This window comes from Ptychodera flava, chromosome 2, assembly GCF_041260155.1.
Source record: "Ptychodera flava strain L36383 chromosome 2, AS_Pfla_20210202, whole genome shotgun sequence".
NCBI classification, from domain to species: Eukaryota; Metazoa; Hemichordata; class Enteropneusta; family Ptychoderidae; genus Ptychodera; species Ptychodera flava.
The window spans coordinates 43,238,677-43,262,446 of record NC_091929.1 but is presented as its reverse complement, the minus strand read 5'-3'; the positions used below and the strand labels follow the sequence as shown (position 1 = coordinate 43,262,446).

Here is a 23,770-nt window from a genome sequence, read left to right as displayed (position 1 = left end):
ATTGAGCTGAGTCAAGCAGAAACCACTGGGCATTAAAATCACACCATATGTAAGTAAATTTGACAATGAAAAATATAAATACTTCCTCATATTTTCCATCTGGGTTAAGTACCTCATTCTAAATTATTGAAGCTGCCCAAAATTTTGCCTGTTAATGGAGAATTCTCAAAGACCATACCAACTACCAATATGAAAGTTGCCGTTTCAATAAACTTAAAGTCCACTCTGTTCAAATCTTCTTATCATTTCCTCACTAACAAGTCATTTTCATCTCTGGACTTTGACTCTTGTCTTTTCGTCAAAATCATTTTTCATATTATGTATTTCATTACACATGTAGTTATTTGAACTTTTTATCCACATTCTTAACCTGTTCACCCCTAATTCCATGTAAATAGGTCCGCAATCACCACTGATAACAAAATGTTTGGGTCAAACCATTATAGTGGAAGAGGTTGGCATTCACAGCTGTCCAGTCAGATTTAACCTTTCAACCAACACGATTAGGCCTAAACCCATTGTCATCCATTTTATTTTTATGCTGTTACTTGAATCAGGCTCTAGGCCTAAAGATGGCCAAATGGTGAACGTGGATCTGTTTACAGAGACCTGGGATGAACAGTTCACTTTAACCTTTTCATCTTCTGTGTTTGGTAAAATCACATTGTTTGAATAGGGTGGGTTAACCCTTTGAGTGCTGTAATTTTCTCCCGCCAAAATTCTAGTGCAAAATTTTACCATTTTTTATAAATTTTTTTGTAATTTTTTGATAATTTTGGACCAAATGGACATCACATTTCATCCGTTACAGTTTTTTCTCAAAAATTTTGGCAAAAATCTGAGAATAATTGACTGGAGTTTATTTTATAAAGGGGACAAAAATAGACTTTGTCGTTCACAGGGTTAATCCACAAACTGGGAAATATGAGTGTAAGTGTTGAAAGTACATCCCATACTCAATGACCATGCAGATAAAACTTTCCACAACAAGTTCCCTTTACAAGTGTTGTTGATGTAATTGACAGCTAATCCATTTGATGTCCAGCGTCAGAATACTAATTCTCATATTTGCAATTCATTTTTTCCAATATCAACATTTTTTGACAGTTTCATCAGAGCACAGTCACCACTCACCAACCAAAACTCAATTCACCAAGTACTCTGACACTGGTGTATAGTTACGTAAAAACTGTCTTTCAATATGAAGTCCAACTTACCCCAGGCATTGTTTTGATATTGTGAAGTGCGTTTTGAGCTGCTAATGCTGATTTCCTTTTGTAAAAAGTAACAAAACAACAACCTGAAACAAAAAATAAAGTCAATGAATTAGGAACAATTTCAAAGAATGAAAGGGAAGCATTTCAATGAATTGAACAATTCACACACAGTGTTGAATGACCAAGTGATAAAACCCTTTATCATGGTATCCTAATCACATAAGGGTGAATCTTTTTCCTTTCAATCGAGTTCAATTATATCCTTTCAAATTCTGCAAGACCAAACATTCAAAATTCACTCTTACCCTGATCATCCCCAATTCCTTGTGAACAAGTCCAAATTTACTATTGATAACTTTGGGTTTGGGCCAAACCATGGCGGTGAAAGGGGTAAGTAAAAAATATTTTATATCACACATACTGATATAGGGCCAATGTATTAAATACCCTAACCAGAAACTCTGAAATTCTAATTAAAAGGGTTAAATGAAAAATATTTTATATTGCACAAACTGATATTCGGCTGATGTATTAAAATACTGTAACCATAAACTCTGAAATTCTAATCAAGTTCAGTACACATACAACTGATGTTATAAAATATCATAACCAGAATCTCCAAATTCTCAGAGTTTGGGAGTTAGTGGGCGCATTGCTGATCCTTAAGTTGTCATGGTATGATTTAAAAAAAATTTCAACAGCCAGCTTATCTTCCATTTGTTTTACAGAACTGCTCCCTGAAGGCATTATAATAAAACTTTAAACTTTCAGCAGTCTCTGTGTTTACCCTTTCATCCCCATAGTTCGTCCCAATTCTATTGTTTTCTATGGCAAAGTTGGACCTCTAAACAGTGAAATAGGGGTGAACATGTCAAGGGATGAATGTTGATGTTGAAAACTAACACAAAGTCTTTCAGAATGTGATGTGTATGTGGTGTTATGTTTGGCATGGCAATTCCCTGTAATGGTGGTATGGATGGCTTCCGGCAGATCTCTTCAAATATTTTCAGAATGTTAAAATCCATCCAAAACATGAATAAGAAGTATTGATCCGTGACATAGTTCTACAGACCATTCAGATATACAAGTCTGCTGAATAAATCCATTAATGAGCGTTTATCCTTTAGTTCTATCCACTGATAATTCACTAAACAAGAATTCAACAAACAAGAAAATAATGACGTAAAGATAACGGTATTCCTCTCTGAAAAATTTCCCGCAAATTTGGAAGCATTTTTGACTTGTCAGCGGTTGGCTATTTCACTGTAGCTGATATATTTGCAATGGGTTGACAGAGCCAAATTATTAAACGTCACATGTCATCCCATGATGCACTGCTTCAACAGGTCATTTTGTCATCTGTGAGATGGTTCTGAATATGAAAATGTCATGACTTCATAGCCTAAAGATGGCCATACTGGATCATATTATTAAATGTAATTAACAGGCATATACATGTCCCTGTGCATCAACCCTGAGTCAGCTTTGAAATAAAATTTGATGACCTGTATCTGGTTAACAACAATCCTAATATTTCAGTTCCAATTACCCGTCTTAATGTCGCCTACGTGACTTTACATCCCGGTATTTTTGTCGGTGTAAATCTGACAATTAAACTGAACTCTTTCAAAGACGACCATTATCGCTGAATTTTGTACTGAATTGCCTCAGTGATTTCAAGCAATAATTTGCATTGTAGCTGTACTTTCAAAGCTTCATAGAGCCAAAACTTATACGCACAGTCATGTCTCATATGATGATAACACAGACTATTTGAATTATTGTTTGGAATATTTGTTGAATTTCTGGAAATTATTTGAGCTGTTGGTTAAATTATTTTAAATTGCAGGAAACATTTATGGAATATTTAATTAATTGAAATATTTGTTATTTATTAATTTTTATAAATATCTATTGAATTCTTTGAAATATTTATTGAGTTATTTAAATTATTTGAAAATATTTAAATTCTTTGAAATGTTAATTGAGTTATTTAAAGTATTTGAAATGTTTGTTGAATTATTTGAATCTGGTATCATTCTTACCTTTACTCTGACCAGTACTTCTGTCTCTCAAAACATTTAACTGATAAACTTCGCCATACTCATGGAAGAATTTTCTGAGATCATTTTCGTCCATTGATCTGGGAATCTGGCCGACAAACATTTTGATAGCATCTGGGTCTGGTTGTTGACCATGGGTTTCGTCCTGTGGTGAGTTCATGTTGATCTGACAAATATAAATATCACATGTGGCTTAATTGGCTTCTCAAACAGTGAGTACTGTACCTGACCCTATACTGAAAGTTCATGTTATCTTCATTTAAGGCAGTATGCACCTCAAAGCGAAGGACTTAAACTTTTGATGAAACTTTCAACTATTCTGTTACCAAATAGAGAATAAAAATCAGGGGTCACCATGCAAAGTTTGGAACTAGAGAAACAAATAACCTAAAAGTTTGTGATATTTGGAATTCAAGATGGCTGCCATCCCTGTGTTAACTCTATGGGGGAAAAATTAAATTTTTGATTTTCAAAATACTAAGACGGTGAAAGTATTTCTTTCCCCATGAGCTTTTAAATGAGCCCCCAACAATAGTAGATCAGAAAAGCATTGTAGAAATTTGAGTTTGAAAACCAGTCCCTGAGGTGCATTTTACCTTAATATGTAAATAAATATCTCAAATTCTTGAAAAGATTTTGGAAATTACGCTTATGGATTGGGAGAAATTGTTACTTTGTTACTGATGATGTTGTGATTGAAACTATAAAACCATGTATCACGAAGTCTGTCAACAAACTGGAACATATCTAACTGGGCCACAGATGCAAAATGTCCAAACTTGTCCCAATTTCTATTGAATGCAGTATATATCACCTGTGCATATACTGATTCAGTTTGATATTTAGCGATCTGTGCCATTCATGATATGTAGTACATATCAGCAGATGAAGCTAAACTTACTCAAGCCAAACACTTGGCCCTGTTGTTTTTTTTAAGTCTAAAATCTAGCCAGACACTGCAAACCACATCAGGTTTGACGAGTCCAAGATGGGACAGTAAGATTCCCACACTTGTAGGTTTTCTACCATCTTAGATTTTATGCCAAAGCGGTTTTGTAAAGATGGTGTTGTCATATTTTCAAATCCATGTGTCTGAAAACACTCTGAATTTTTGAACTGAGAAACGCACCATAATACACCCCCACAAGCAGCCAGAGAAGTGTTGTCAGGAGTATTATCCTTCACAAATGAGAAATTTTTTGTACAGAATATTAGGTGGGTAAAATTTGTGGATAATGAGTAAATGTTTTTGCATGTTCACCTACAAAATTAACATACAACTTCTATGTAACTGAAAGTTTAAGATTCGTAAAAACAAAAATTTAAAAACATAACTTCAGAAAGTATTTACATAATCTATACAGTAACACTGAACCCTATCGAATTAGATTGAGATTCACCCTGGATAAGAAATGGAACACAACGTCATGACAGTTCATTAAACTACACCGAGTGCATTTACAATGATATGCATTGCAAAGGCTATGTTTTTCATATGTAAGATATTGTGACTGTCATCTGATACCTCTGTACTGCTTGATTGACAGAACCAAATATACCATATCTCAAAGTATAAAGTTCAAAAAAAGAAAGTCAATTACAAAACGTCCGCTCTACCCAATTTTTGACACAATATTTAATCTTCTCTATCTTTAATGGTTATGTTGAACTTTTTTTAACATAAATTAATGCTGTTCTTGTTTCTCAGTCTCTATTGCGCTCAGCTTGAATTCATTGTGGCTACGATTGTCCCTTTTCCTTCAAGGCCCTGTTTGCTCCAATTTTCAAAAGTACCCAGTGTGCTCTGCAGGTGTCAGGAGCCACAATGCAGAGTATGCCCGCATCAGTTCAGTCAGTTTCAATTTGATTTGACATGTCACAAATATGAAATGCAAGTCTACCAGTACTCTTATCCAACTCTTTTCAGCTAATTATCAAAGTTTTCATGTTCTAATTATTTCAAATTCCAGTACAAACACCTGAATAAAGCAAATGATGTGCATGCTATTTATTACATGCACAAAATTGAAAACTTCATGATTCATAATTTGATTGACACACAACCGGGAATCCAGTCTGCAAAAAGTTGCTAAAATAATACACTATACTTTTAATGCATCATTTTTATACAAATAGTCAGATACAACTGTAAACTAAGGAGAGCGCATGTAAGACAGGAATTTTGACCGCACAGAAAAAACACATGAACATACGCTACCCTTGAAATTCTGCATTTCATGAAATTTGAGATCCTCTGTCTGTGTGTGTATACATGCGAGTTACAAGTAATCTACTCCTGATGCAATACTCTGGTGACATTATTACCAGGCCGCATACCGAGTCTAAAAAGATAGTATTGCAAAAATCTGCTGCAACAGCAAATGCCATGAGCATATCAAATACTTTGTGATCGCAGCTAGCTTTGGGTTATCAAATACTTTTGTGATGCTAACTTCGGAGTATTGGAGAGTACTTTGCAAAAGCCCTGCCTCAGAAACAGTTTGGTTGGGAGTATCAAATGCTTTTAGTGAAACTAAATTTGGACTATTGGAGAGCACTTTGCAAAGGCCCAGGCTGAGAAAGAATGACTGGTGTATGATTTTTCTTGTCTCACTGGTAATTATAAATTCTAAGAAATATATAATCAGGCATGACCTTACAAACATTGAAAATCATTGTTTTCTTACTTCCTGGAAAATTACCAATTCTAAAATAGTCTGTAATTGAATTTTCTTTAATTAAATACGGCCTAACCTGACAAACATATTAAAACTATCAATATTTCACTTCCTGAAAATCAGCTGTATTGAAGTACGGTGTTCATTAACAGAAAAATCAACAACACTGTCTGTAGATAAGTCTAATAAATACTGGTATTTCATCATTTTCAGGTTCCCATTGTGTTGTACACATTCCAGGCAGCTTTGGAGTAGGGAAAGATTTTCCCATTCAGACTTTCACGGATCACTGAGCAAAACCACAAAATCCTACTAGCATAGCTGCTGGATTATACAAATGATAGCTATCCTCTACAATACCAGCAGTAAACAAGATTCATCATTTGCAAATAACCAAGATTCCGTGAATCAAGATGGAAACAGTTGACTTAAAAGGGAGGGGCCCTAATTAGTTGCTGCACCAGGTTGCCTTCCCTGATAATCTGGTCATTGGTTTTGTTTCCCCATGTCCCACATCAGTTAGGACCATCTCTTTCTCCGTAAAGGAAGAGAACCGTTTCATAAAATAAAAATGAGCATTTGCATAGCTCATAAAACAATAATGACATTAACTGAAAAAAGAACGACCAATTTCCATTTTAAATTTCGATCAGAACTACTTGTTTCTATTTACAGACATTTTAAACACTTCTGTTCCTTTTCACTCGTAATTTGACAGAGCTGGTCCCCTGCATAATAGATTCTGCTTTGAATTTCAGATGAGTTCACATAGAGTAGTGTAATGATGTTAATCTTCTTTCATAAAATAAAGATCCCACTTCCTCAATACTTATGAACCAAATCTGACAGCTGCCGAACCTCTCTGATAAACCGGACTAAATGAAGTCAACCCGCTCGGTGACTGAATTACATAAAAACATGACACGTAATAATTGTCAGTACATTGTCAATGTACCAGCACTTCACAAATGGCTTCCAATGACCGCTGGAGTTGACCCAGAAGTGCTTTGTACTCATGTACAAGTGGGATACAAAAGTGGAGTTACAAAACTAGACAGTAGTCGTCAGAACACACAAAAGACTTACTGTGACTCCGGATAAACTGTCGGTTTCATCCATCGAATACTAATCTCGGGTTGGCAGTGTTCAAGCTTGAAAAAAGAAAGAGAATACCGTAAAAAAAAACGTCCACAGATCTTATGTCCAGGCTACTGACAAAATCAATGAAACAGCATGTTCATAGCGACTATGCTGATGGCTGACAAAGAGTACAGTTACATAATGAGTAACTAACACAATAATACCTGATCTGGTGGACAAAATACCTGCCATAACCACCTAGCTTACTGATTTTTCATCAAAAGTTGCAGACATGTGTATGTTGGCGTATCACATAAGCTACATTTTCAGTTTATTTTTATACTAGGTTATAATACAAGGAGTTGTGAGTGAGAAATGTTCGAGTAAGAAGTTACGTATGGCAAAATACTGATAAACATTTGAGTGTTTGCACAGATGACGGGAATAAGGCAGGTGTCGTGTTGGACACGATGTTATAAATAATCAGAAAGTATTTAAGCAGCGTAAACTAAACTTGTCAATTCTTAGAGATTAGCCACAATGCACTTAATAAGGGTCTACAGTAAGCTACTTTTTCTATTGTCCTAGAGTGGAACAATACTGCCAAGACAATACACGGCAAATTCCTTCATCATGAATTAATCATCATCCGGACACTGAGAAATCTCAACATGTTAAACAACAATGCTGGAGAAACATCTTAGCAAAGGAAAATGACATGCTGTCCTTTATCTTACTGGCTATTTCTTCAAAGCCAGCTACCAAACCAGGACAATAATGACACTGGCTTTTAAAGAAAGACTCAAATACTTAGTTCCTTAAGCTGTTGACGAATGTCAAAGTCAGTCATCTTTAGAGCAAATGCTGGCATCCTTTTCTCTACCGATTTCACTTTATCAGAGAATTCAAGAAATTTCAAAAGAAAAATCACAAAACTTCAGACAAGTCAGGGAAATTCGAACTTGAGGAATCTCTGAGGTCCTGATGGGTGTTTTCAATGCTTTGCCCGATGGCCGCTGGGATATTTAAGCCATTGCTTCAACACCACACATTTCTCACATAACTTACTAAAAATTGCCGTCGTCCAATAATTAGTTCGTCCGCAATTTGAGAACCCATAGGCATGTGTATCAGTTATCAATTTCAGTATTTAGTGTTCATCAAACTTTGCCAAGTGCTATCAAAAACTTTGGGTGATTAAAAAAGCCTAAAATGATCTTATTAAAAAAGTGCGTGCGACACTTCTCACGTATCAATATTGAAAAGGGGAACTTCCTTAACTGCAAAGGTAAAGCAATCGACAAATTTACACCTAAAACTTCCTCAACTACAAGATTATTAGACAGTATTTGAGTAAAAAAGATAAGAGTGTGACTTGTTCCGCATTGAAAAACAAAGGAACAACTTCATACTCCGTGTTTAATGTTTATGACAGGAAAATTCCTCTCTCTAAAAAAAGGGATTTGTTCATCAATTTTGTTAGGGACAACAAACTTAAGGGTGCAATTACCCCGTTATCACCAATACAAATATGGCAAGAAGGCAAGGTTAAATTGTTAGCAAAAAGATATATTGAAGATAAAATTTTCTTTCTATGAAGTAATATATCGCCACACATATGACATACACCACGTGAACTGATATTTTTGTGCGCATGATGAAAAGTGCAATTTTTGATCTTTTCTTTTTTATTCAAATCTAAGATTAAGGTAGCAATATATGATAAACACTGATGATACTAATGGATGACGGATATTTGGACAAAGATTTATCACTGGCTTTCTGAGGTACAAAGTTTGATCTGGTGCAGATTAATTGAACAATAACTGTACACACCAGGGTGAATACTGTTTTTTTTTTCACAGTTATAGCTGCTGTTTTATGGCACTACTTTCACATCAACAGAAAATAAAACACATGAAGTGGACTGGATTACAAACTTATCAAATAAAAGTCAATGCATGATTTCTGCATCAAATGAAACCACATTGTGAATCACGCTAGGGTCTGCAGTTTGTTCAACAAGCATTCAGCTCACACCCATGTTCATCTGGCAGAAGATAGAAATTATCACTTTTTCCTCGTTTGTTTTGTCCGTAATCTAAATGCATAGCATTTTGTATTGGACCAGAGTTTCTTGGCTGTTTCTAAGTGCTGAGAAAAACAAGTGATTTCTAATATCACACAAACATTAATATTCGACAACAATAATATCCAAAGTCTGGCATCACTTCTTCAATATTTTTACATGTGTGCTGTACAGAAAATGAGTGTTTTAAAGTTGTAAACACATTGACATATACTACAACATCCTGTACACGAAAGTGCAAAAACAAGTTACAACTGAGATACAAAGTAGATAGTTGTGAACTCACATACAAAAAGATTTGTTTGAACAACCTATAGTTTGCAGGATGACAAAACATTTGCCAAGGTCACAACCTTTATGAACAGGTCTTCTTTAACCCTTTCACCACCATGGTTTGTCCCAAATCCATTGTTTTCTATGGTAAAGTTGGACCTGTATACAGGGAACTGGGGGTGAAAGGGTTAAGTAGACCCACATACATGTACAATGTGGGTGGGTAACTAGCATGTATCTTTCTTTTACATATACACACATACAAATACACTACATCTTTCTTTTACATCTACACATCCATATATACAAGATTTATCCAAATTCAATTATATGTTCATTTATATTTGTTCATTCAATTTATTTATTTTATTTATTTATTTATTTGTAATTTAATTATCTATAATTTATTATTACTTATTCAATCAGGATCTATCGCCTTGCAAATATCAATGATAAACTACACAAATGCAGTGCAAAATGATGACACTACATGCACATGTATCAGAGAATCAGATTTCAATTTGTTAGCTGTCAGAACATTGGAAACACTGAAATCGTGTCATATGTCACATCTATTGTGGACAATCATACTATCATATGTTCTAGATCAGGTTTCAGATCGATCTGTCCACCTCGTCATCAAGTGTTTATACATCATCTATATGCAGTTCCTTGAGCACGCATTCTACATCTGGAGAACGGAATAAGATGCTTTCTTGATTGCCTGGAATCAAAATTTGCAGCAGAGCAAGTCGTCTCTTCAAGATTTGACATTACTATTCAGCCATTTTGAAACTGCCAATGAATATGGTGGGGTGATAAGATGGAAAATTAGTATTAAAACACCAGTCCTCAATCCAAGGTATTCATATTAAAACTTCTTCACATCAACTATTCATGTAATGAGAGTCCTTTGTTTTCCTTTGAAAGTTGTGTTCAGATAATTGACTTGTTGGAGATAAAACTGATTATGATATAAAAATTTGTCATCAATTCGAAATAATCCCTTTTTCATATAACCGAACAGAAAAATGACAATACCTACTGGAGGGTATATTAGAGACAATATGCAGACCACAAAATGCCATTTTACAACATAAAACATACTCAACATCAACACATTATTTCACATATCTGATCAACCACAATTCCAGTCTACAGCTCACAAACATCACATAAATTCTTGTCTGATAAAATTCCCATTTGACCACAGCTAATAGCCCAGCAAGATTATCACAAACATTATCACATCAATAGCAGCTCCATATTATCCTGGCATAATTATATCAATTCAATAGATAAGAATTGTCTGACCTGAAAATATCAGTAAGATACACTCAGTTCCATGATACCACTCAAATCAGTATCCATCCCATAATACAAGTCAGCAGTTAATGTTATCAGATGACATCAGTCAAATATGATAGACCTTAAATGCATACATGAAATCAGCTCAACATCTTTTCATAATAATACTTACCTACTTAGCATCATAATATCAGAGTAAAACCTGTAAGACGGGCAGGCAAAATTCCCTTTCAGACTAGAATGACAGTATATGTACCATTCAATACTACTAAACTCATCGGCAAAACTCAAAACAATTGACCATTATCCTACCAGACAACATCACTTCCCTATTTGCCAACTCGGTCAAAAAGCAGAATTACGCCAAATCTAGATGTATTTTCACTAACTAGGCTTGGTATGTTATATTTTTCATTATCTACACATTCAAAGGCCTTAAAATATTCAACATTTTGTCCACAATGCAACATGCCAGACCTGTTATACCTCACTGCTTTTAACCAACTAGAGCTGTTGATGATGTACAAACTTGGTAGAAGAAGGGTTGAAGCAAGTCTTTCCTCCTTGGTTTTCCGTATATGGTTATTGACATTGGCTGTTTATGTGATTTTAAGGCTATGTTCCCCTTTGAAAAATCCTGTTCTGTTTTTCAATGTGCTCAGAGATAAAGATGATAAAATACCTGCCTAATTAAGTAAAACTTGGATCAATAGCACTCATCACATCATATCCATACCAGTATGTGAAAAACATCCAATAATATAAGGTGATGTATGAAATACTGGGATAAATGTCACAGTAGATCGTACGGGAAAGGTGTCGTCTGATAGACATGATGTCAAGGACAATACCAAAGCTTACAATGTACGAGGACATAAATCCAAATATTTTGTGAATAACTTTATTTTTATCAACCTCTTCATTCAAATCATAGTGCTTTAAGAATGCCCTGTCATAAACAGCATCACGCAATCACAAGCAGACCTGGAACACACAGTGCATCCGTTCATCATGGAGAATGAATATTAAATGAGCAAAGTCCAGTGCACATGAAGGAACTCTAATTCAGCAGGATTATTTTACAAAAATTCAAAGCTTTCAGACTGACCACGCTCCCTGTGTGACTCAGTGATGGTTATATTTTGTTTAAAAATATGAAATTTGTCTTATTTTTGGAATGTTCACATAAAACTTGAGGTCAAAGGTCAAAGGTTTTTTAGTGTCCCATAACACAGAAAGTTATTGGACTCCACATCGATGAAACAGTACTCTGCATCCACCGATATCAAAACTTATTGTACAATGAAACACTAAATATCAAAAGTATGTTTTTGTCATTGGTTCACGGAGAACAGAAAGAAAACAGCAGAAATCACAAAACATGAGAAACAGTTCAAGGAAAATAGACGACAGAAAGCAGACGGCAAGTACATGTAACTTGTGAGGACAGATTTGATTTTTAGAGTATTTCTGAAGATGTCTCATGAACCAGACATTGCATCCCGCAGAATGGGTTTTACTGAATAGTTGTTAGTCTGTAGACTTTTCCAATAAACAATATTATCGAACTGTGTGTACCGTATAAAAGATGCAAGCACTAGTGGGAGTCAGTCTGTATACTTAAATGATGTAAACTTCAAAACAGAGACGAGGGTATTAGAGTTTGGAAATCTTTTGTTTATCGTCAGCCGAATGTTTCTAATAACACCCGTAGTGGGAGATGCACTCTTGTTCTTTGGTGTAAATTACCAGTAACATATGCATCAGGCTAAAATTGAGATAAAGACTGCCCATGCCAATGGCCTCAAAATCAGACATCCTCATTATCAAGAGTCGGCATTCTGATACAAACCATTCTTTTGTGTCTGTTAGATCATCCTTTAACCTTGTAGTGTGCATCGCTGTGTCTCTATAATGACTTCAACACGAAACCCAATCTGAAAATGATCTCTGTTTAATACAGAATAGCTATGAGTCAGAAAACAAGTATGTTACATATGCCGAACCAAGGGCCCTGGTCATCCAGCAACCCCTGACAAAGTTCCAGACTTATCTGGGAGATTGACTGGCAAGAATACTATAGATTACATAGTCTCATTGATCTGAGAACACAGAGGTTATTGCCATCATGCCGATGGAGCAGACATCTCTATATCACACTGAAACCAGAATACGCATCTCTTCGGGTTTCATGCAGCATTTCAAAAAACATCTTGTTTTACATAAAATACATCAGATACAACAGAAGAAATTACTTCCCTTTTTTTTTATTTGATCTTGAAGTTTAATATTTCATATGAATCAATATTTTAAATACAATAACATCCCTATAGTGTCGGTTCCTGTCATTTGAAGAAACTGACCTCTAATCTGTGCAATATACACAAAATAATACGTATCAACAAATCTTTATGAGTATATAAATCATATTGCTAATTTATATATGTTTACTTTCAGAGATTGGGAGCATATTGAAATCATAAGCGTTTCTGAAATGGCTGACTAGCGACCATATTGAATTGTAACATGGCAGAAATGACAACGATTCCATCAGTCACAATTTTATGTCATTGTGTGTTGGGTGAAAATACTGACACTTTAGAAAATTGGTGGCTCTGAACTTCAAGATATCCAACCAAAATTGGCTAGATTGGATATTATTGAGAAACAAGAGCTACAGATTGAATAAACAATTGAACTTGATTGTTTTGAACCTAGTGGTCAATGTGAAGGTAGTTCGTGCCTCGAAATTGAAAGATTTTTGCTCAAACTTTCCTGAATAAATTTTCAACCATTCTCTTTCATAATCACATCAAAGCAGGGGTCACTGTGCAAGTTTTGGTACTAGAGAAACAAATTACCCAATATTTACTGATATTTAAAATTCAATATGGCCGCCATCCCTGTATTATCTCTGTATAGGGAAAATGAAATTCCAAATTTTCACAAAACTTACCCGGTGATCAAATTAACATATCAAATACGGTTCAAAATGAGTCCCCACAAGTGGCAGGTCAAAAGAATACTATAAAAGTTTTAGAGTCTGAATATCTGTCCCTGTCGGGCATTCTATCTTAGGGTGATGGTGAGGATCCCTCAATAATACAACTACAGTTCACTAACTCTATACTCCCTGGTTCTGAATATGTACATGTACGCTTTGGCAAACATATGGGCAATATTGGTTGTCTCATCACTATGTAAACAAATCATATAAAGACTGATTTATTTGTCAAATACCTACATGCCTCACATTCAGATATGGGTGGCTGAACAGATTATTTGAACAAACAATGACAAAACTAATATCATTACTCTAACAACTAAATGCTAAATAAAATTTGTTCAGTTCATAAAGACCTATGAACATTGTAGCAATTAACAAATACCTAACAACATATTGTGGACACCGACTACATATCAAATACTGTACCTATGAAATGAGGATGTCATTATAGGGAACGTCACAACAAATATCATAATGAAAGCAATATGACAGGCTTCTTCAAACAATATTGACAGAAGTACCCTCAGATGTGTGAAATAATTATTTCTGTTATGATTCAACCCAACAATTCCCTCTAGGACCATCCCAGTAGGCTTAGAAACTACATGATACGTGTACATATAGGTACTTGCACCAGCTGTCTTTATTCAGGAATTACGCCTGAATGGTAAATAGAGGATTGTGGAAGAAAGTGAAGTACTTTTTGATGTTAAGCTTGGCTGACAGAGGAGAGAAAAACATTCATGGTGTACTGGCTAGTCTACGACGCGCACACTGCCATTTGCAAAACTTACTCAAAGTTATCAGCGATATTTTCAGCATGCATTATTATTTGTAGGGATAGTAGCTGTAACTTTTGATAAATTATTTCACTATTTTTGTTTTGTAGGTCAATTGCAAGTTCCCTCACAACACGTTGAAACGCCAACTGTTTAGCTTGTCTGGGGGTAGCACAAGAAACTGTACTTGACTGTAAACACAAAATTGTGAAAAAAAATAATCAAAAGTTAGAGCTACTGGTCCTACTAAAAGGAAATATATAATCACGATATTTGAACGTAGTGACTCTTTTAAATTAAATATAAATTCTACTTACAAGAAGAAACACTTGACCCAGAAGTACAAATGCACTGGTTTTATTGTTGTTCTTCTACTGTAAACCTGTAAGGTAGAAAACACGAAAGCCTTGTTTGTTATTTATAATGAGGAAGTAATGTCTCCACTGATTACCCTATAATTACACTAGAGAGCTGACACATTGGCTTTTCCAAAAGATTTAGGGGAGGCTCATTAAATAGTCAGTGGTTTTAACTTTCGACATTTTCACCATTTTTGTTTTTAACTTCATCAACTGCTTCTTGTTCTAGTCCCGACAGCATTTTGTGACACAAGTGTTGAGGTTGTCAATTCAGCCTATACCCCTTTATCCAGCCAAGTTCATATTTCACCATCAGGTCAAGTTGGTTAAAACTAGTGAAGCACATAGTGACCAATATGGTGCATTTTAACAAATTACTGAACATTTAAAGACCCCTGAAAACATGTGAACATGTTTCTTACAGACGAAAGCCACTGTAACAGACCAAGCTAATCAGGTGAAAATACATATGGTTGTGTCTCAATACTCCTTTTTACTTTCTTGGCAGATGGGGAAGTGGCAGGAAAAAGGTAAAAGGTCCATTAGTTGTAACTTTCGATATTTTCATGATTTATATTTTTAATATCAACTAAAGCTTTTCAATCTACTCCCCACAACATTTTAAGACATTGTAACACAATGCCGTGCTTGTCAACTACATGTATGCCTGTACATGTGTAAACTGCATTGGTATAGTTGACAAGCGAATTCTGGTCCAGACAATTCAAAAGTGAACAAAAATAATGTATTTTATTCGTTCAGATGCTGTATTGACAACTAAACAGTGGGTGTTTTAACATGCTTTGGGAAGAAGAAAGAGAATTTGCAATAGCCTTACAACAAAAGACTGAAACATTCATCAAAGTTACAGCTAATGGCCTTTTACAACTGTTTTGGGAATTTTGACTTGTCTGCCCTCTAACTACATGTTACTTGAATTAACAAAATTCTGGAAATACACGTCTTTTGCGTCAGCCCAACATCAGAACATGTAACCTGTACAATTTTCTAGCGTCAGCCGGGTTCTCCACGAGGGGAAATTGGGGGGGGGGGCCCCCCACCCCTCTGTGTTTGGAGCAATCTATTCATATCTTAATGACTGTCCAAAAGAATACATTTTCACAACAAAAGGATATGCAGATTATGCATTGATATGTAAATTGCCTCCCCTCTGTGTGTGCTCCAAAGCTGTAAAGAGAATTTCTTGAGAGAATGGCTCTTCAAATTTGCTGTGAGGGAACACTGAATTTGACTGCCAACTTTTCTCACTGATGAAGTAGGACTAGTAGGAGGTGAAGATATCCCTATAACATTCTAACATGCTGGCCATACAATGTTAATGATCAGTTTACAGAAATAATTGAAAAATTAGACACTCACACACAAATTTATCATCCAAAATAATTCAAACATTCATGACATCAAAGCTAAAGACAAAATAAAATCGTAACTTTTGTTCTCAAGCTTAGCCTGCAAGTTCATATTTCACATCAGGTCAAGTTGGTTGAAACAGATGAAACACAACATGTCCAACATGGTGCATTTGAACAAAATACATTGAACATACAAAGGCCCTGAAAACATAGATAAATACAATATTTTACAGATTAACCCTTTTCCTGCCAGACAGTATCACTTCACCATCAGCGAAGTCAGTAAAAAGCAGTATTGAGCTAAAACATGATGTATTTTCACCCACTTGGTTTCGTCTGTTATAGCATCTTTAGTCCAAAAAAATCAAGTTTAAAGTATTTATGTTTTCAACAGCCTTCAAATGTACAGTATTAAATTAAAATACACCATATGGAATATGTTGTGTTTCATTAAATTTAACCATCTTGACCTGATGGTGAAATGTGGACTTGGCAGGAAAAGGGTTAATGTTATAAATGACCAAGCCATTTAAGGTGGAAATAAAAAAGTACAATTTTGACTCAATACCACTTTTTACTGACTTGGTAGATGGGGAAGTGATTCTGTCTGGCAAGCTACAGGTAAATATGCCTTCTGGCATAAACACCAGTACCCATGGTAACTGGAAGTATTACTCTGATGATCACACACTTGAGAATCTAAAAATGTTCACTGACCTTTGGGAGTTAAACATCATTCACAGAGCAATAATAGAACAGATGTTTGCCATTGTATTATTTGCCGCAGTTGTATTATCGCTAAAAAACCATGGACATGCATAGCAACTAAAAGCAACTATCACGATGCATGCATAAAACAGCTCAAAATCCATGGAAAATGCATGATATTTAAATGCTTACAAATATCATATACCAGTAATACCAGAGAAAGGGAGGGATATATATATATATATATATATATATATATATATATATATATATATATATATATATATATATATATATATATATATATATATATATATATATATATATATATATATATATATATATATATATATATATATATATATACAGTGAAACCTGTATATTAAGGACACCTTCAGGAATGTAAAAAGTGTCCTTAATATAGAGGTGTCCTTAATAGACAGGTGAAATTCTATTCAAAAGTGTAACTTTGGTTTGATAATCGCTTGCCTTAATAAAGAGGTTTCCTGATTTAGAGAGGGTGTCCGTCTAAGGACAGGTTTCACTGTATATATATGTTATATTATATATATATATATATATATATAGCTATATGCAATATGCACCAGTTTAAATGGCTACAGGTGTAAAGTCAGTTGTCATGTACATTGGATATTGTCTTCATTGTTAGAGTTTTCACCAGTTGGAAGCTACAAGACTTTATAATAAATATATCCTAGGCCAAAAAAAATTCTAACTTGCTCACTGATGAAGGCTGAGCAACTATAGAAGACTGGTCAACTGTGTAACAAAGCAACTGATAGTGATATGATATGTAGTAGCTTTTTGCAAGTTGCAACAACTGAACACGGTTCTCAACATGACTTGTGGCTATAGGACAATAACCATGTCTTGCACACCTCGGCCTGCTGAGTAGCATCTTTGTAACATGACTGGGTATTACCACCAACCACAGACAGTAGAGAAGAGGGTCCTTACTTCTTCTGTCTATGCAAAAAATCCATTAATTAACACACTTGCATTGCGCTTGAAGTAGATTACGTTCTTGAAAAGTTTGCTGGTTTTGGATTACTTCCCTTAATTATCACACAAGTTAAACACTAATATAATTACATGGTTAAAATGTTCATAGAGAAATATACCGTATGTATATAGAGAGCAATACTACACAATATATACTGCCCTACATACATGCACAGCAAATGATATGACAAATGGGAGTTGACAGTCAAAATCTCCCCTTGCCGGTGGCTTTGGGCAGTAAAACCATTAGCTTTCAAAATGGCTACCTGGCCGCCATATTACACTAAATTACACAACAGAGAGTCAGACGTTATTTATGTCAGTTAGCACTGTCCTTGTACCCAGCTTGAAAGAAATCAGTCAAGCAGTGTCTCAGTAATGGTGTAATTTCAAATGACAAATATAAATGGGAAAACCTGACAGCTATAATGAATCAGATCCTGAAATAAATTGATATGTGCACATTATATGAAGCATATCGTCCCGATGTCAGTTTTTGAAATAAATTAGGTATGAGTAAATTATTTCTGAACATGGGAAAAATTTTGAATATGCAGAAGTCGGTGAGTAATGTTGGACTTAATTGAGATGGTGGCATGTGAGAGTGTGCTGTCCTTGTACCAAGCCCTAGCTGTACAGAATCTGTTGAGATACAGTGTGTTTAGGTTAATCTGTCTGTGCATGCATCATACATCACAAATGATGGTAAGTGTGTACCACAGGGCAATACCATTAATAAATGTACATATAATACATGATACTGATCGATCTATTGCATCAAGTCTGCACTACGGCACTACTGTAGTATAGATACCATTTAATCCTCCTCCTCCCAAGTTTAGTTATTTCTGTGGTGTGTCTATGGAGCCTGGTAGAGGAATATTAGCTACGTATGTAACATACCAATACATGAACACTGGTCTACAGCATCTAGTTGACACTAGTAAACTTAACATTCAAGCTACATCAGTAAACATACAGAAATCCATGTATTGCTCAGTATGTAAGACTAACAGTAACCAAGTTTGTCACTCCATCCTGGTGAAATATTGAGTGCAGAGTGTGCATCAGTGTTAGAGGAGTGAATCAATATCAATAAATACATCTGTCACTCTGTACCAGTCAATGCATTGGTCAGGTGAAATATGCCACCACTTTCCTGCAAGGTTTATTTCTGTCCCAATCAGGAAAATTTGTTACAGTCAGCATAACATACTGAACACTTCTCATATACAGCAAATATTTTACCCTACTAACATGCACTGTATAAACATGACTTTCACCGACTTGTCTTTGCAAGACATGTATACACAATTGTGACTTTTACAAACTTGACCTGATGGTGAAAGTATATGTTATAGCATTGCGTCTCACAGTGTGATCCTTTTAGCAGATTTTCTATAATTGTCCTGGAGAAGGGTAAACAAATCGGTCAGTTTGAGTCTATACATGTACAATTACCAGTGAATGAATCAGTCTGTCGGCCTGCATCAGCAAACAAACTGTTCAGTCAAGGACCTTTGTTCAGCCTGCATCCGGTAAGCCAGTTCACCAAATGTTAATGGAGTTCTTAGGCATTTCACCACAGATTCCCTTTGTATATAGTGCATTCATGATAAGATAAAACATAAACGTTACCATAATTCTAAAATCACTGACTTGTACATTCCAAAACCTCAGGAAAACACATTGTATATCAGTAAGTTCATACACAGAGTATATCACTGCATATCCAAATACTTCACTCAGGTCTTCTTTTGAAGAGAGCCCACAGCCCTTATTTGCTTTGAACACACCATGCCGTGATGGTAAAACTAGATACCATGATTTTCCCTAACCCATAGGTTGGCGGTCTACCAGCTAATTTTGAAATTAGTTTCTATGGATACAGAGTCATGCCTACAACAGTAAACTAATACATAATCTATGCTTCATTATTATACTAAACCACTTCTCTGATCAGTTATCCTGTACACAGGCATGTGCTACCATATCTTTACCTCATTATGTGAAATCAATGTTTCTCTACATGAATAGCCAAGGATTTCCTATAAGCACACCTAAGCTATCCTTGGACTCATTAATGGATTGTCATTCTGTCCCCGTGTTTAAAAGTTTCAAACCTCAATTATAGTAATTCATTCAGTTTTTTCAAAAGTGTGGATGAAAACGGATCTTGCTTCAGATAAAGATCATTCCAATCTGTGGAAAATGGCCGTATGATGCGAATCCTTTTTTACATTACCCATGATGCATCACAATTGCAATGCAAATCTCAGCATATGAAATGTTAGAGACCACTCATACCTATACATTCAATAATACAAATGAAACATTCTTTTTAGTGTTTGAGATCAAGTAATGCAGGCTATAGTATTATAAGTCAAACATTTTATCTCTTGCAGAGCGGCCTTTGGAATCATTCCTGGGTTATCTTACATAATGTCCACACATCATCTGATTATTTCCTTTAATTTGACCTCCACAGGTACAAAGAGCAAGGTGTGTTGCCAGACGAGTCGATAACAACCTACCACATGCTGAAATAAAGATATTCAATATTTCTCTTCAAAAAGCTCTTGATGCTTCTGATTTCAAGATCTTGAAAACCAACCAGACCTCAAAATTCATCTCAGTGATGTTTTCTACACTCTTGAAAGACTCTTGAATCATTTTGTTATCGCTATACTCTCAAGAGAACTGCCTATTAGCAAAGATGAATCTACTGATCAAAAATTTTTTTTTTTAATTTTTGAAATTGATAACGCAATATATTATATAAGATAGACACTTTACAGCCTTCAGTATTCCACATACTTTCATTGTAGGCAAATTTATATTTGAACTAAAGATTTGCAAGAAAAGCAGAATTATGTTTAATCATATTTTGTAAAGTCTTCATAATGACGTATACTCAAGTCCGAAGCACTTCAACAGGTTTGAGAAAATGTCAACATACTCTGTCTTCAAGACTTTTCTGGTATAGTGTACATCACTAGATGGGGAGAATTCAACAGCGTAGAGACCAGCTCATGCAATGAGGTACATTGTATTAAAGATAAAACTGAAATCCTCTTATAAGCACTGACCAAGTTGCAACATGTTAGAGGCCATTTTCCGCTCAAAATCACCTCAGAAGCTAAACATTACATAGTACATTTTAAAACTCCGTAGTACACAAGTACTAGCACAGTGTAATTTTTATTTTTCAGAAATACATGTGGTTATCACCATTCAGAATAATGGCATTTTGACTGAGGATGTATCAATGTGACACAGGTATTTTGAACCGCTCATTTTCGACTGAATTCAACCTGAGAGTGGTAAACTCTAATCCCTTATAAGAAAGGAGATTAACATAATCCTCTTTCTCCAAGAAAGGTGCCATGCAAGCCACTCACTATCACCAAGTTTCAGCAAAGTTGATTCACAGATACACACACCGTCATCAAATTTGTGCCTACATGTGTAAACCTTAAGGCTCATAAAATTATAGCTTTGGAATATCAAAATACAATTCACATGATGTAAACATTCGACCTTGAATATAAAACTGTTTTCAGATTTTTCTTCAGCACAGACAGGATTTAGAAACGATTCAATGTCTTTTGTCTACACACCTCTGCCACAGGAATATTATTCATATCCTTGAATGTACATGTTTTATACACAATGCTTATTCTCCGAAAATTTGCATTAAAAAATATTAGCTACTTATTTAGTAGGCTGCCTATAAAATCAAACTTCCAGCATTAAAAGAGAAACATATGCACAATGTGTGTGGTGAAAATGGCATCTACAACCTTGCAGATGGTAAATTTATCGCTTTCATTATAGATATTCAAACATTCTTCGACAATATATACTGCCCATACGTATGTCTGTCATCATCATCTGTTCAGATATTTTGCAAAATGTTTAATGGATTTTCTGACAATTACCTTCATCAAACGAAATGTAAAACTACCTCTGTCAAATGTAGCATCTCTTCCCATATGTACAAAATTTTTTAATGTATATCAGATGTCATATACATATCATGTGCCTATGACATAACATCTGCAACACACACTAATATGACTCTGCCTTGACGACAATCAGTTATGAAATATGTTTATTAAACACTGATAGCTAATTGTGACCGACAACGGTAACTATGGGTAGCAACTGTTGTTATGTTAGTGACTCTAACCAGTCACAGAATAGGCAATGATTTGTTTAACCAACTGTATATTCACCTCACCACTATCACAGCAATTTTTTAAATTTACACAGTGATACTGAATGAGTAACCTGGGAAATGCATATTCAATATATGAATTTATTACATTAAAAAAACCCTTAAGACGCCGTAGAATATACAAACATGAGTAGAATTTAGAGGTTTTGTTTTCAGAGGTTTTCTATACAGTAATCCTTTTACTATTATAATTAATACTTTGGTAATGCACATCAACGATTTTATTCACCCTTTTATCAGCATGGTTTAGCCCACACTCATATAATTTTCAGTGGCAAAAGAAAACTTAAGGACCTGGTAATAGGGGTGAACAGGTCACAAGATGACGATAGCTTTTGAATTACCAAATAAGAGGTGATGTATCAGTTATAGTCAAATCTGTCAATTCTGCTTAATTTCAACCATGGAATAGAACAGATGGGGCACACAATGTTCATACAATTTATGGAATGAAAAATGAAAATTCACTTGCAACCGGTAGTTTTATAAGACATTTTTTTTCAGAAACAGACAATCTGTAATATCTATTACTAAATGCTACAAGCCTAAAAAATAATGGGCTCATCTTATGATTACTAAAAACTTGCCAGAGGATGCATTTTGCCATAGATGAATGCAAACATACCTCCTAGGATAGTGGTCAGTTTTACTATAGCCAGAGGCCTAGAGGTCTTTAACCAAGCCCTGTAATGTGTATGCACACACATACCAAAACAACCATTTACATAAACTTTCCATTCAGAAGTCCAAACACCTCTGAAAAGAAGCGACAGTACTCAGCCACTGCACAGCCTCTGACAAAAGGACAGCTGTGTAACCTTTCACCTTTCAGTTTTTTACACTTTTAGAAATGCTGGTAAGTTACATGATACCAGCGCAAACTTTAGATGTGATCAAAGGACTGAACTGTCGTTTAAATTTGCACTGATTGAGAAATCAGTGTGAAACAATATTTTTCCAAAACTGTCATGCTTTGAAATCATATTTCAAAATGATGTTGTTGCCACTAATGACAATTTCACAACCTCCTGTTGTAAAATTTGTTTAAAATCATTTCTGAGAGAAATGAATACATACTATGTCAACGAACGAACAAACACAATTCTGATTTGCACAAATATTTTATCTGCACATGTGTATGTAGTCACGCTTATACATAGCTCTCTAGTCTTACCTTGGCATTTTTGAATTATGGCCAAGATTTGAGACAGCTCTACGTAATGAGTTTCCTCTCGACTAATTTGCATTTTATTATATCAGCATTGAAATTTCCAAAACGAAGTGGCCATTCATAATCCAGACAGCCAGTCATATAAAATTCCACAGCAATTTTTCAAAATTCGACATTATTGATACTATACAGTTTGTGAGACTAACCAGTCAAAACTGCCCAATTTTAAAACAAGAAAGCATAATTTCTTGCTGTGATGAAACCACCTTTGCAACGGGGCACTGCAGTATTTTAACTGTTTATTTAGCTTGTCAACCAATTTGATTAGTCAAATACAAATGACATTGCAACTGTCTACTATTGGTTTTAAAATTGACTCTACAGTGTGCACTTGTTGCACAC

General features: G+C 35.0%; 1 protein-coding gene across 14 annotated transcripts in view; it reads right to left on the bottom strand.

The window, feature by feature from the left end:
- LOC139121576 (CUGBP Elav-like family member 2) overlaps window positions 1–23,770 on the bottom strand; it is a 62,703-nt gene that overhangs the window by 37,259 nt on the left and 1,674 nt on the right. For all 14 annotated transcript variants that reach the window (XM_070686645.1, XM_070686628.1, XM_070686602.1 and 11 more), the window contains exons 2-5: window positions 14,812–14,876; window positions 7,045–7,109; window positions 3,263–3,446; window positions 1,218–1,300 (exon numbers count right to left, since the gene is read on the bottom strand). In XM_070686645.1, the coding sequence (XP_070542746.1) occupies window positions 1,218–1,300; window positions 3,263–3,446; window positions 7,045–7,077 (300 nt within the window). In that variant the 5' untranslated portion in view covers window positions 7,078–7,109; window positions 14,812–14,876. The remainder of the gene's footprint in view (window positions 1–1,217; window positions 1,301–3,262; window positions 3,447–7,044; window positions 7,110–14,811; window positions 14,877–23,770) is intronic.